General features: G+C 41.9%; 1 protein-coding gene across 4 annotated transcripts in view; it reads right to left on the reverse strand.

Annotated features, from left to right (window-relative positions):
• Positions 1-13,803, reverse strand: part of pdlim7 (PDZ and LIM domain 7) — a 36,746-nt gene that overhangs the window by 18,434 nt on the left and 4,509 nt on the right. For all 4 annotated transcript variants that reach the window (XM_080008105.1, XM_080008108.1, XM_080008106.1 and 1 more), the window contains exon 3: positions 9,435-9,586. In XM_080008105.1, the coding sequence (XP_079864231.1) occupies positions 9,435-9,586 (152 nt within the window). The remainder of the gene's footprint in view (positions 1-9,434; positions 9,587-13,803) is intronic.

The following is a 13,803-nucleotide window of genomic DNA, read 5'->3' on the forward strand; positions in this document are numbered from 1 at the left end:
ACACACAACAATCACCTTTTTTTTTTTCCCCCCTCTCTTTTTTAACCACACCACAAACAAAGAAGGAATACATCTAAATAAATAAAGAGGGCTGTTGTCCCAGAAGAAGTATAGCACAATCAACTTCAACATACAGAGGAAGATACATACGAGCCAAAGCCCTTACCCTGTCCTGGTTTACATTTTGAGGGGTTTTGTTCATGAAAAATCAAAAGCCACGACACCTAAACGTGCCATGCAGGGTTATTTGACAATTGTGTCTATGAATGAACCCAGTTGCGCCTGAAATAATCCCAACTAATCAGAGCGTATTCAGAATCAGAAACTATTGTTCCGCGGCTCTGTGGAATACTCGATTGCGACGTGCGATATTGTTTCGTAAGTAGCCGCACGATATCGTTCCATAAATAGCTGTGCGATATTGTTGCGTAAGTAGTTGTGCGATACTGTTGCGTAAGTAGCTGTGCGATATTGTTTCGTAACTAGCTGTGCGATATTGTTCAAGTTCAAGAGATTATTTGTCACATACATACACATACAGTCGTACATATATGCAGTGAAATGTCATGACACCCGGTGATTACGCACAAGCTCTATAAGCTTGAAAAATACTCAAATGTGCGTAATCATTGTTTCGCAAGTAGCTGTGCAATATTGTTAATTCAGTAACTGTGCGATATTATTTCATAAGTAGCTGTGCGATATTGTTGCCTAAGTAGCTGTGCGACATTGTTTCGTAAGTAGCTGTGCGGTATTGTTGCATCAGTAGCTGTGCGATATTGTTTAGTAAGTAGCTGTGCAATATTGTTAATTCAGTAACTGTGCGATATTGTTAATTCAGTAACTGTGCGATATTGTTAATTCAGTAACTGTGCGATATTATTTCGTCAGTAACTGTGCGACATTGTTTAGTAAGTAGCTGTGCACTATTGTTTAGTAACTAGCTGTGCACTATTGTTTAGTAAGTAGCTGTGCGATATTGTTTAGTAAGTAGCTGTGCGCTATTGTTTAGTAAGTAGCTGTGCGCTATTGTTTAGTAAGTAGCTGTGCGCTATTGTTTCGTAAGTAGCTGTGCGCTATTGTTTCGTAAGTAGCTGTGCGCTATTGTTTAGTAAGTAGCTGTGCGCTATTGTTTAGTAAGTAGCTGTGCGATATTGTTGCCTAAGTAGCTGTGCGACATTGTTTCGTAAGTAGCTGTGCGACATTGTTTCGTAAGTAGCTGTGCGACATTGTTTCGTAAGTAGCTGTGCGACATTGTTTCGTAAGTAGCTGTGCGGTATTGTTGCATCAGTAGCTGTGCGATATTGTTTAGTAAGTAGCTGTGCAATATTGTTAATTCAGTAACTGTGTGATATTGTTAATTCAGTAACTGTGCGATATTGTTAATTCAGTAACTGCGATATTGTTAATTCAGTAACTGCGCGATATTATTTCGTCATTAACTGTGCGACATTGTTTAGTAAGTAGCTGTGCGATATTGTTTCGTAAGTAGCTGTGCGATATTGTTTCGTAAGTAGCTGTGCGATATTGTTTAGTAAGTAGCTGTGCGATATTGTTTAGTAAGTAGCTGTGCGCTATTGTTTAGTAAGTAGCTGTGCGGTATTGTTTCGTGAGTAGCTGTGCAATATTGTTTCGTAAGTAGCTGTGCGGTATTGTTGCATCAGTAGCTGTGCGATATTGTTTAGTAAGTAGCTGCGCAATATTGTTAATTCAGTAACTGTGCGATATTGTTAATTCAGTAACTGTGCGATATTGTTAATTCAGTAACTGCGATATTGTTAATTCAGTAACTGCGCGATATTATTTCGTCATTAACTGTGAGACATTGTTTAGTAAGTAGCTGTGCGATATTGTTTCGTAAGTAGCTGTGCGCTATTGTTTAGTAAGTAGCTGTGCGATATTGTTTCGTAAGTAGCTGTGCGCTATTGTTTAGTAAGTAGCTGTGCGATATTGTTTCGTAAGTAGCTGTGCGATATTGTTTCGTAAGTAGCTGTGCTATATTGTTTAGTAAGTAGCTGTGCGATATTGTTTAGTAAGTAGCTGTGCGCTATTGTTTAGTAAGTAGCTGTGCGGTATTGTTTCGTGAGTAGCTGTGCAATATTGTTTCGTAAGTAGCTGTGCGGTATTGTTGCATCAGTAGCTGTGCGATATTGTTTAGTAAGTAGCTGCGCAATATTGTTAATTCAGTAACTGTGCGATATTGTTAATTCAGTAACTGTGCGATATTGTTAATTCAGTAACTGCGATATTGTTAATTCAGTAACTGCGATATTGTTAATTCAGTAACTGTGCGATATTATTTCGTCAGTAATTGTGCGACATTGTTTAGTAAGTAGCTGTGCACTATTGTTTAGTAAGTAGCTGTGCGATATTGTTTAGTAAGTAGCTGTGCGATATTGTTTCGTAAGTAGCTGTGCGCTATTGTTTAGTAAGTAGCTGTGCGCTATTGTTTAGTAAGTAGCTGTGCGCTATTGTTTAGTAAGTAGCTGTGCGCTATTGTTTAGTAAGTAGCTGTGCGCTATTGTTTAGTAAGTAGCTGTGCGATATTGTTTCGTAAGTAGCTGTGCGATATTGTTTAGTAAGTAGCTGTGCGATATTGTTTAGTAAGTAGCTGTGCGCTATTGTTTAATAAGTAGCTGTGCACTATTGTTGGGTAAGTAGCTGTGCGACATTGTTTAGTAAGTAGCTGTGTGATATTGTTTAGTAAGTAGCTGTGCGCTATTGTTTAGTAAGTAGCTGTGCGGTATTGTTTCGTGAGTAGCTGTGCAATATTGTTTCGTAAGTAGCTGTGCGGTATTGTTGCATCAGTAGCTGTGCGATATTGTTTAGTAAGTAGCTGCGCAATATTGTTAATTCAGTAACTGTGCGATATTGTTAATTCAGTAACTGTGCGATATTGTTAATTCAGTAACTGCGATATTGTTAATTCAGTAACTGCGATATTGTTAATTCAGTAACTGTGCGATATTATTTCGTCAGTAATTGTGCGACATTGTTTAGTAAGTAGCTGTGCACTATTGTTTAGTAAGTAGCTGTGCGATATTGTTTAGTAAGTAGCTGTGCGATATTGTTTCGTAAGTAGCTGTGCGCTATTGTTTAGTAAGTAGCTGTGCGCTATTGTTTAGTAAGTAGCTGTGCGATATTGTTTCGTAAGTAGCTGTGCGCTATTGTTTAGTAAGTAGCTGTGCGCTATTGTTTAGTAAGTAGCTGTGCGCTATTGTTTAGTAAGTAGCTGTGCGATATTGTTTCGTAAGTAGCTGTGCGATATTGTTTCGTAAGTAGCTGTGCGCTATTGTTTAGTAAGTAGCTGTGCGCTATTGTTTAATAAGTAGCTGTGCACTATTGTTGGGTAAGTAGCTGTGCGACATTGTTTAGTAAGTAGCTGTGTGACATTGTTTAGTAAGTAGCTGTGCGCTATTGTTTAGTAAATAGCTGTGCAACATTTTTTATTAAGTAGCTGTGCGATATTGTTGCGTATGTTAGATGTGCGATATTGTTGCGTATGTTAGATGTGTGATATTGTTGCGTAAGTTCAAGTTCAAGAGATTATTTGTCACATACATACACATACAGTAGTAAGTAGCTGTGCGATATTGTTTAGTAAGTAGCTGTGCGCTATTGTTTAGTAAGTAGCTGTGCGCTATTGTTTAGTAAGTAGCTGTGCGCTATTGTTTCGTAAGTAGCTGTGCGCTATTGTTTCGTAAGTAGCTGTGCGCTATTGTTTAGTAAGTAGCTGTGCGCTATTGCTTAGTAAGTAGCTGTGCGATATTGTTGCCTAAGTAGCTGTGCGACATTGTTTCGTAAGTAGCTGTGCGACATTGTTTCGTAAGTAGCTGTGCGACATTGTTTCGTAAGTAGCTGTGCGACATTGTTTCGTAAGTAGCTGTGCGGTATTGTTGCATCAGTAGCTGTGCGATATTGTTTAGTAAGTAGCTGTGCAATATTGTTAATTCAGTAACTGTGTGATATTGTTAATTCAGTAACTGTGCGATATTGTTAATTCAGTAACTGCGATATTGTTAATTCAGTAACTGCGCGATATTATTTCGTCATTAACTGTGCGACATTGTTTAGTAAGTAGCTGTGCGATATTGTTTCGTAAGTAGCTGTGCGATATTGTTTCGTAAGTAGCTGTGCGATATTGTTTAGTAAGTAGCTGTGCGATATTGTTTAGTAAGTAGCTGTGCGCTATTGTTTAGTAAGTAGCTGTGCGGTATTGTTTCGTGAGTAGCTGTGCAATATTGTTTCGTAAGTAGCTGTGCGGTATTGTTGCATCAGTAGCTGTGCGATATTGTTTAGTAAGTAGCTGCGCAATATTGTTAATTCAGTAACTGTGCGATATTGTTAATTCAGTAACTGTGCGATATTGTTAATTCAGTAACTGCGATATTGTTAATTCAGTAACTGCGCGATATTATTTCGTCATTAACTGTGCGACATTGTTTAGTAAGTAGCTGTGCGATATTGTTTCGTAAGTAGCTGTGCGCTATTGTTTAGTAAGTAGCTGTGCGATATTGTTTCGTAAGTAGCTGTGCGCTATTGTTTAGTAAGTAGCTGTGCGATATTGTTTCGTAAGTAGCTGTGCGATATTGTTTCGTAAGTAGCTGTGCGATATTGTTTAGTAAGTAGCTGTGCGATATTGTTTAGTAAGTAGCTGTGCGCTATTGTTTAGTAAGTAGCTGTGCGGTATTGTTTCGTGAGTAGCTGTGCAATATTGTTTCGTAAGTAGCTGTGCGGTATTGTTGCATCAGTAGCTGTGCGATATTGTTTAGTAAGTAGCTGCGCAATATTGTTAATTCAGTAACTGTGCGATATTGTTAATTCAGTAACTGTGCGATATTGTTAATTCAGTAACTGCGATATTGTTAATTCAGTAACTGCGATATTGTTAATTCAGTAACTGTGCGATATTATTTCGTCAGTAATTGTGCGACATTGTTTAGTAAGTAGCTGTGCACTATTGTTTAGTAAGTAGCTGTGCGATATTGTTTAGTAAGTAGCTGTGCGATATTGTTTCGTAAGTAGCTGTGCGCTATTGTTTAGTAAGTAGCTGTGCGCTATTGTTTAGTAAGTAGCTGTGCGCTATTGTTTAGTAAGTAGCTGTGCGCTATTGTTTAGTAAGTAGCTGTGCGATATTGTTTCGTAAGTAGCTGTGCGATATTGTTTCGTAAGTAGCTGTGCGATATTGTTTCGTAAGTAGCTGTGCGCTATTGTTTAGTAAGTAGCTGTGCGCTATTGTTTAATAAGTAGCTGTGCACTATTGTTGGGTAAGTAGCTGTGCGACATTGTTTAGTAAGTAGCTGTGTGATATTGTTTAGTAAGTAGCTGTGCGCTATTGTTTAGTAAGTAGCTGTGCGGTATTGTTTCGTGAGTAGCTGTGCAATATTGTTTCGTAAGTAGCTGTGCGGTATTGTTGCATCAGTAGCTGTGCGATATTGTTTAGTAAGTAGCTGCGCAATATTGTTAATTCAGTAACTGTGCGATATTGTTAATTCAGTAACTGTGCGATATTGTTAATTCAGTAACTGCGATATTGTTAATTCAGTAACTGCGATATTGTTAATTCAGTAACTGTGCGATATTATTTCGTCAGTAATTGTGCGACATTGTTTAGTAAGTAGCTGTGCACTATTGTTTAGTAAGTAGCTGTGCGATATTGTTTAGTAAGTAGCTGTGCGATATTGTTTCGTAAGTAGCTGTGCGCTATTGTTTAGTAAGTAGCTGTGCGCTATTGTTTAGTAAGTAGCTGTGCGATATTGTTTCGTAAGTAGCTGTGCGCTATTGTTTAGTAAGTAGCTGTGCGCTATTGTTTAGTAAGTAGCTGTGCGCTATTGTTTAGTAAGTAGCTGTGCGATATTGTTTCGTAAGTAGCTGTGCGATATTGTTTCGTAAGTAGCTGTGCGCTATTGTTTAGTAAGTAGCTGTGCGCTATTGTTTAATAAGTAGCTGTGCACTATTGTTGGGTAAGTAGCTGTGCGACATTGTTTAGTAAGTAGCTGTGTGACATTGTTTAGTAAGTAGCTGTGCAATATTGTTTAGTAAATAGCTGTGCAACATTTTTTATTAAGTAGCTGTGCGATATTGTTGCGTATGTTAGATGTGCGATATTGTTGCGTATGTTAGATGTGCGATATTGTTGCGTAAGTTCAAGTTCAAGAGATTATTTGTCACATACATACACATACAGTCGTACATATATGCAGTGAAATGTCATGACACCCGGTGATTACGCACAAGCTCTATAAGCTTGAAAAATACTCAAATGTGCGTAATCGAGACGCGGTGCTCGCGCAGGCGGATGCAAGGGGCGGCGCCACAATCGCGATTCTGGGTTCTATAATTATATAATAGGATTAATTGTCTGTGTTGTATTAAATATACATCTAAATCCTCCTAAATGAAACTTTACCATAACTTACCTCCAGTACTTACCTCACAGAGTAGAAATCCTAACAAATTCAAGTTCAAGAGATTATTTGTAACAACACAGGGAAATGAAAATTTAAATATTATTATTATATATACTGTTATATATTATAATTATTATTATTATTATTATATATATACACTGTTATATATTATTATTATATGAGGGATATTTTAGGCAGCAAGTAAACAGTCAGTTGTTGAAGCTGATGTGTTGGAAGCAGAGTAAGATCTGAGCCACTTGGACAAGGACCACATTGTGATGCTAGACCAGTAGCTGGGTGATATTGTTACACAAGTAGCTGTGCAATATTGTTGTGTAAATAGCTGTGCAATATTGCTGCGTAAGTAGCTGTGCGATATTGTTTCGTAAGTAGCTGTGTGATATTGTTTCGTAAGAAGCTGTGCAATATTGTTTCGTAAGAAGCTGTGCGATATTGTTTCGTAAGTAGCTGTGCGATATTGTTTTGAAGTAGCTGTGCGACAATGTTTATTAAGTAGCTGTGCAATATTGTTTTTTAAGTAGCTATGCGTTATTGTTTCGTAAGTAGCTGTGCGATATTGTTTCGTAAGTAGCTGTGCGACATTGTTTAGTAAGTAGCTGTGCAATATTGTTTCGTAAGTAGCTGTGCGATATTGTTTCGTAAGTAGCTGTGCGACATTGTTTAGTAAGTAGCTGTGCAATATTGTTTCGTAAGAAGTTGTGCGATATTGTTTCGTAAGAAGCTGTGCGACATTGTTTCGTAAGAAGCTGTGCGACATTGTTTCGTAAGAAGCTGTGCGATATTGTTTCGTAAGAAGTTGTGCGATATTGTTTCGTAAGAAGCTGTGCGATATTGTTTCGTAAGAAGCTGTGCGATATTGTTTCGTAAGAAGCTGTGCGATATAGTTTCGTAAGTAGCTGTGCGATATTGTTTTGAAGTAGCTGTGCGACAGTGTTTATTAAGAAGCTGTGCGATATTGTTTTTTAAGTAGCTATGCGTTATTGTTACGTAAGTAGCTGTGCGATATTGTTTCGTAAGTAGCTGTGCGACATTGTTTAGTAAGTAGCTGTGCAATATCGTTGCGGAAGTAGCTGTGCGATATCGTTTCGTAAGTAGCTGTGCGATATTGTTGCGTAAGTAGCGGTGTGACAATTTCCTAAGCAGCTGTGTGATATCGTTTTGTAAGTAGCTGTGTGATAAGCAGGATAGTGTTCAGCCAATCTGTCATTTTCCCAAAATAACCTGATCACCCTCTAGGGTTATTTTGCGATAATGACTGGCCAGCTGCACATTAGCCCGCACTCGACAGAGGGGTTACACCTGGCTCTCGTGCATTTAAATAACCCCCTTCCCAAAGTGGAGACCTGTGACTTCACTCGTCTAATGTATTCCACCGCTAGCCACTGTCCCTCTCTTTTCTTTTCCCCTCCCTCACATCCACCGCCCCCCTCGCATTCGCTCAAGGGTGCGAGAGAATAGAGTTTTCCACTTACTTTGTTGCGCGCCCTCCTCCGTTTAATGTGCTGAATAGTACGGGGCCTACATTTGCGGGAAACAGAAATGCCATCTCGGCATTCCTCGCCGTGGAAGTCGCACAAAGCGGGAATCGCTGTGGTAAGAGCCTGGCATATGCTGAAGACTCTCTCAACCTGAAACTATTCGTTTACATGTTCTAGCTCCGGCTTTTGAAGCGACTTTCATGAAAAAATAAAAATAAAAAAAATGAAAAAATGACCCGTGGGTGCGCTGACTCTTGACAAACATTTTGCTAAGTAGATTTATTAGAGCTTGACTGTGATGCGTGCTGGCAGGTAATCACGCCATGGCCCGCTTTGAAGAAAGAGAAGCCGTGCCAACACTAAGCTTTTCATTTTCTTCCCCCCCCCCCACTTCTGAGCGCTGCAAAATCAAACCGCTCTGCCTGGGAGCGCCGCAGTGCAGCCAGAGCGGCACACCTTTCACACCTACTCCCACAGTTTGATTTCCTATCATCTCCTCAGAAGGGTCCCCTGCTATCGCACTGTGGGTGGAAAAGCCTTTTTGTTATAATTAAGCGCTTGATAACAAAAAAAAAAAAAAAAAAATTGCCTTGTGCATTGGAGAGATACTTCAGTCAGAATTCCTGGCAGGAGTTGAATGAGCAGGTATGTGCGCTGGTTGAGGGGAAACTTATCCAATGCTGATTAAAATTACTGAGAAAATTTGATCTTCAACTTTATCTTTGCAACAAAGTGTTTTTAATCCCTGGAGAGACGCTCTCATTTCATTATAAGTTGGCTGCGACCATTTCCTATGCCAAATTGTACCGCTTCAACAGAGGAAAAAATGTAATAAAAAGTCCAGATCATAAGCTTGAATAGTTGCCGTGGATGTAGGTTGGTGTCCATACTTGAAAAGAGTGCCTTGTGAAACGGCATCTTTCCCAAACTGGAGTTTAAGAGGTACTCTAGCCTGCTTTTTGAGCTGTAAACTGAAATATTTGACTGCTCTCTAGTGAAACACATCAATCCTGGTCATAATACAAGATTCAAGAGGTTTATTCATCACATACATATACATACTTTCATACATATATGCAGTGAAATGTCAATAGTGACATTTCTATTCAATGGACGTTACAGACAACGCCACCTACCGGTTTGAATCATCACAAAGCGTGCAGGGAGGGTGATGATGTAGATAAGCGCTTTCAGTGGCTCTCCACGTCAAGAATCCCAAGATGTAAGGAAAAGAACTGACTCGGAAGGACTGTGAAACCACACCCCTTCTTAGAATAACACATGCCCCCCTCTCCACCCACACTCTTCTAAAGTAATATTTTTGACATACACTATAGCAATTCTAACACTATAAAAAGGAAATTCTAGAACAGTTCCCCCCCACATTTAAGGACGTTACGCGGCCTCCCACCTCTCCGACGGTGGTGAAACGGGATTAGCGCGGCAGTGTGATGCCGAGGCTCAGGAGGCTGCGCTGAGCCTCTGGGCCTCGGTGATAAGGGCGGAGGCGGAGGAAGCGACTTACTTGGTGAGGGTGAGGGTGAGAGAGTCTGTTGCCGCCCTGATCTGGTTCTGTGCCTCCACGTGGGTCATGTCCTCTGCGTTGATTTCACCGATGGACACGACCCAGTCTCCCACCCCGACACCGGCCTGGGCTGCCTTCCCCCCCGGGGTCAGCTGGAGGAGAGACACACACACAAGTTAGATAAAGGTAAGAAGAATAAAAATGACAGAGAGGAGAACACAGATATAAACACAATGAGTGTTCAGACCTCTAAAGATAATATAGAGACAAAAATAAATGGTCGCAGTTGATGACACTTGGACAACGCCATGGATCAGGTGACAGATGGGGAGGTGTGTGGAGAAGTCTATGCTTCATCATTTCGAAGCCATATTGTGGTCATCAGTATACTCAATACGAACCAGAAAAGAGAATCAATCTTTTTCAATGTTAGTAAATACTGCAGCTGCATTTTGTTCCTTTAATTATATTGCATTGCAAAAACTAGTGGAGGAATAAAAGCCTTGGGGCTGAATAAATATTGTAGTTGAAAGATATCCAAAAAATACAAACTCCTTGGACCCGTTTCACAGCTGCACATCTGCAAAACTGACAAAACACACAAAACAGAACATTGTTTTTTGTGTTTGCACCATTGCCGGTTGCCAAGTTCCCGATAATGAGTTTTGAAAGAGTCTGGTATTCTGGTTCTGTAAGCCTGGCGGTGATACTCCACTCAATGTACAGGACCCCTTATTACGTTATCTATCTCCCTCTATGACCTCAGCGCTTTCAGGCCCATGATTCAACCCAGATGTAACCGAGAGGAAAAGGTCACAATGGCGAGAGACAGAAACCATATGTTCCAGATATCTGTTGCGCCATCTCCTCAATCTATGCAGACAGGTAAGCCATTAGCCCGTTTGACTCACAAAGTAATGGCTGCGTTAGCTTGACGGGTCACGTGTCTTATTCCCGGTGACAGAGCGCTGAGTTATGATTCCCATTCACAAACAGGAGCGGCGCGGCCTTGATGGGAGGCGCTCAGATGCAGGCCCACGGAGAGCACTGACAGGCCGCCGTGTCCTTTTTTTAAAACCGTTAACATAGAGAGAGAGGAAACGCCAAAACGTGTTTAGTAAGGGCTTAGTCAGCTTGTCCCCGAAGCTTAGCGAAACTCAAGACTTGTGTCAGAGTCTCAGATAACTGAAGTACAAAGTGTCCAACATCAGATAAGCGAACGGGCGCCAAGATTTCTGAGAGAAAAAAAAAATAATAATACCGGGATTACTCTCTGATGTCATGGATCCCTGCAAAAGTTAGCTCATCAAACGGCGCACAGGACTCAGCGCTTCAATCAATAGTTCTGCCAGGATCTACTTCTGTCATGTTCAGCTAAGCAAGCGCACACGCCACTTTGATTCCACATTAAATACACAAACGCTGCATGGCCAGCAAAGTAATGCACTCTGCAACCTGGAGGCAGGTTGAACAAAAATAAATGACAAGGACAAATACAATTCTCTAAAATAAGATAAAGGCTGTTCATTATGTATCGCATCCCAACATTTTTTTTTAATGCATTCCTGAGCATATAAACCACACCCTCCCCTCAGGAAAAGTTATTTCAATGTCACTTAAATTGCTTTTGATTGAAGCTCTCTGGAAGTGCAGTGTTTAAGAGTCAAGACCATCCCTCCGCTTGAGAACTCACTTCAATGTAATGTGAAGTCTAGAGTGAAGTAAAGGATGGAAAAATATATATAATATATATTCATGGGGGGGGGGGGGGGGGGCACAGCCAGGCCTACCGTGGGAGAGGTAGTCTATGGAAATGGAAGGTTGGCTTGGCAACAAATAAGGTGGCACTTGCAGCCACCAGAGACTATATTGAGTTGGTGTTGAATAAAATTAGATTAAGACAGAATTGCGGGTGCCACCGATTCTGTGTGTGGGTGTGTATTTGTTCAAGCAAGGTGTTTTGATATGCGCACAAAATCATGTGCGTGTGCATGTGCATGCGTGCACTGGGTCATTGATGGGCACAGACACCTGTGCTGGCGGCTCAGGTTCAGAGTGCAGCTGCTGCCTCACTTGAGAGGAGCAGCAGTAAAGTTGCTGTGCTCAGAGCTTTGGTGGGCGCGCTGAAACCCTACACCCTTCCCGGCAGTTTGTCAATACGATGAAGGGCAGTGGAAAACCGGCTCCACCATGCCTGAAAAACAACTAACGGACCCAACGGACACGGTGGCCCGGCGCCGCGCCCGCTCGAACAAAACCACAGCCTTTGAGTGCATATTAAACTCGCGACGGTCACATCATTCATCATCGTAAAAAATAATTAAGAGCAAATGTGACTGCTGATTATCCACGGGATATCTTCTATCTGACCAAAGCTCCATAATTGAGGAGGTGTCCTGACACAGCGCAGCGTGTCTGAGCACATTAGAGCAGCGGAGACGTTAACAAGGACATTTTGTTATGGCGTAACATTTACAGCCCTTCAAAAAAGGCGGAGCGTCTCAAATCGATGTAGCAAACTCTCGCTCGGCCTCACACTCCCCCTGGATCGAGTTACACTTGTTCTGTGTTGAACAAATAATGTACAAAGTTTATTGGGAGTCTGCACATGTACGAGCCATAACAGCTCGCTTTTATATCTTCCAATGCTATTTGCAGGGGGGTTGCAAGACCGTCTGCCCTTACGTCACTGGCCCAGCACGGCTGATGCAAGGCCAGAAATACCCCAAGGGGAAATGGAGAGCCAAACCCGGCACCATGTGCTCCAGCCGTAATGACTGCGGGGAGAAAAACCCAGCTCTAACTCGCCTTAAAGCCCTGCCACACCGATCACAGTGTTGGGCTTTTCTCATCCAGCTAGCCCCAAAAGAACCCTCCGCCAACCCACCCCAGTCAACTCCACTCCACCCAACCCCGCGCAGGCAAACCATCAGATGGGTGTGAATTATTTATTCGCCCACGGCGTTCTTGTATGTTTGTGCACAGGGCGAGACGTGAGCGATAAACAGATGGTCCAGCTGAGAGAAAGACACGCCCCCATGGCAACAACTGGAGGGAAGACCCCGCGGCGTGCCCAGCTGCGGCGCTGGAGACCTCCACAAATCTCGCCACTGGCTTATTAACATGACATCATCTGTAATTCCTCCCCATCGCACCTTTGACTTCAGCAGAGTGGCATGTGTGCGCCGATTGAAACCAGATGGCGCTTGTGGGCTCAACGATATCCTATCATAAAGTTTATGGAATCCCGGTGCCGAGAGATCTGAGGCAGATCGAGAGAGATGGTGGAGGAGGTAGGGGGTTCTTTAGGATGGAGTACACGGTCCTTAACAACCCGTCTCCCCTATACCGGTTTTACAGGTAAAGTATTCCTCTGAGACTGGAGGGAGACCTCATGCTGTAGGAGAAAATGAAGTGTGCAGGACATAGGAGAAGCAGAAGAGAAGACAATGGAGCTGTCTGTGGGCAGAGACGGGATGGATATGTGAAAAATCCCAGGAATGCAGAGAAAGCTCAGCTTTCCAGGGCCACGCAGAGAAAAAGGAAGGAAACGGAGCGCCGAGTCTTGTATGCCTGTGCTGCAGTGAGACTTTTATCACTACATCCTTCTAGATCAATACAAGAAAAATAATAACTCTCACATGGGATAGGAATAGCGGAGAATAAGTGACGGCCACATGAGGATATTAATGGGAACTAAATCATTCATATCCCGACCAAATCCGCAAAGGAATCATAACTAACAAAGTCGGTGTCAGCCGCCCCCATAAATTCGCCTATGCGCAACACAAACTCATCTTCACAAAAAAAAAAAAAAAAAGGAGAACAGTCACATTGATCTTTCAGACATTATCACTTGCCATCTCTTTGCCCTTCAGCATTTAACGGAGCTTTTTGTCCTGTCACTCTCTCTTTCAGCCGACTGTCTAGATTAAGATGCTTATCTCGCAGGCTTAAAAGTCAGACCACACACACTAAACGCACGCACTGGAAGCCCAGTGAGGCCAGGCCCGTCTTCCCATCAGGACAGAGCACTGTATATTCTGGGATTTCACTCCCCCTAGATGGGCTGTTTATAATAAATTCACCTGTTGCTTATTTACTCAACTAACCGATATGATTCAATTACACCTTAAAATGAAGGCAAAACAAGGTGCCAAACGATGGCGGCTGCTCATCAAGAGGCCAAGCCGATTACATAAATCAACTCCATTTAATAGATTCATTTTTCACGTCTCTCTTTCACAGATGAAGAAACTCTGGAGGACATTCCTGACTCAAGTTTTTACGGCTGATGCGCCACAAAACCTGTGTACACATCGGCCACGAACCAGTCATTAAACTCACTGACATCATTGTTGTTTTGGGA

The sequence above is a fragment of the Zeus faber genome (assembly GCF_960531495.2).
Source record: "Zeus faber genome assembly, chromosome: 10".
In the NCBI taxonomy this organism is placed as follows: Eukaryota; Metazoa; Chordata; class Actinopteri; order Zeiformes; family Zeidae; genus Zeus; species Zeus faber.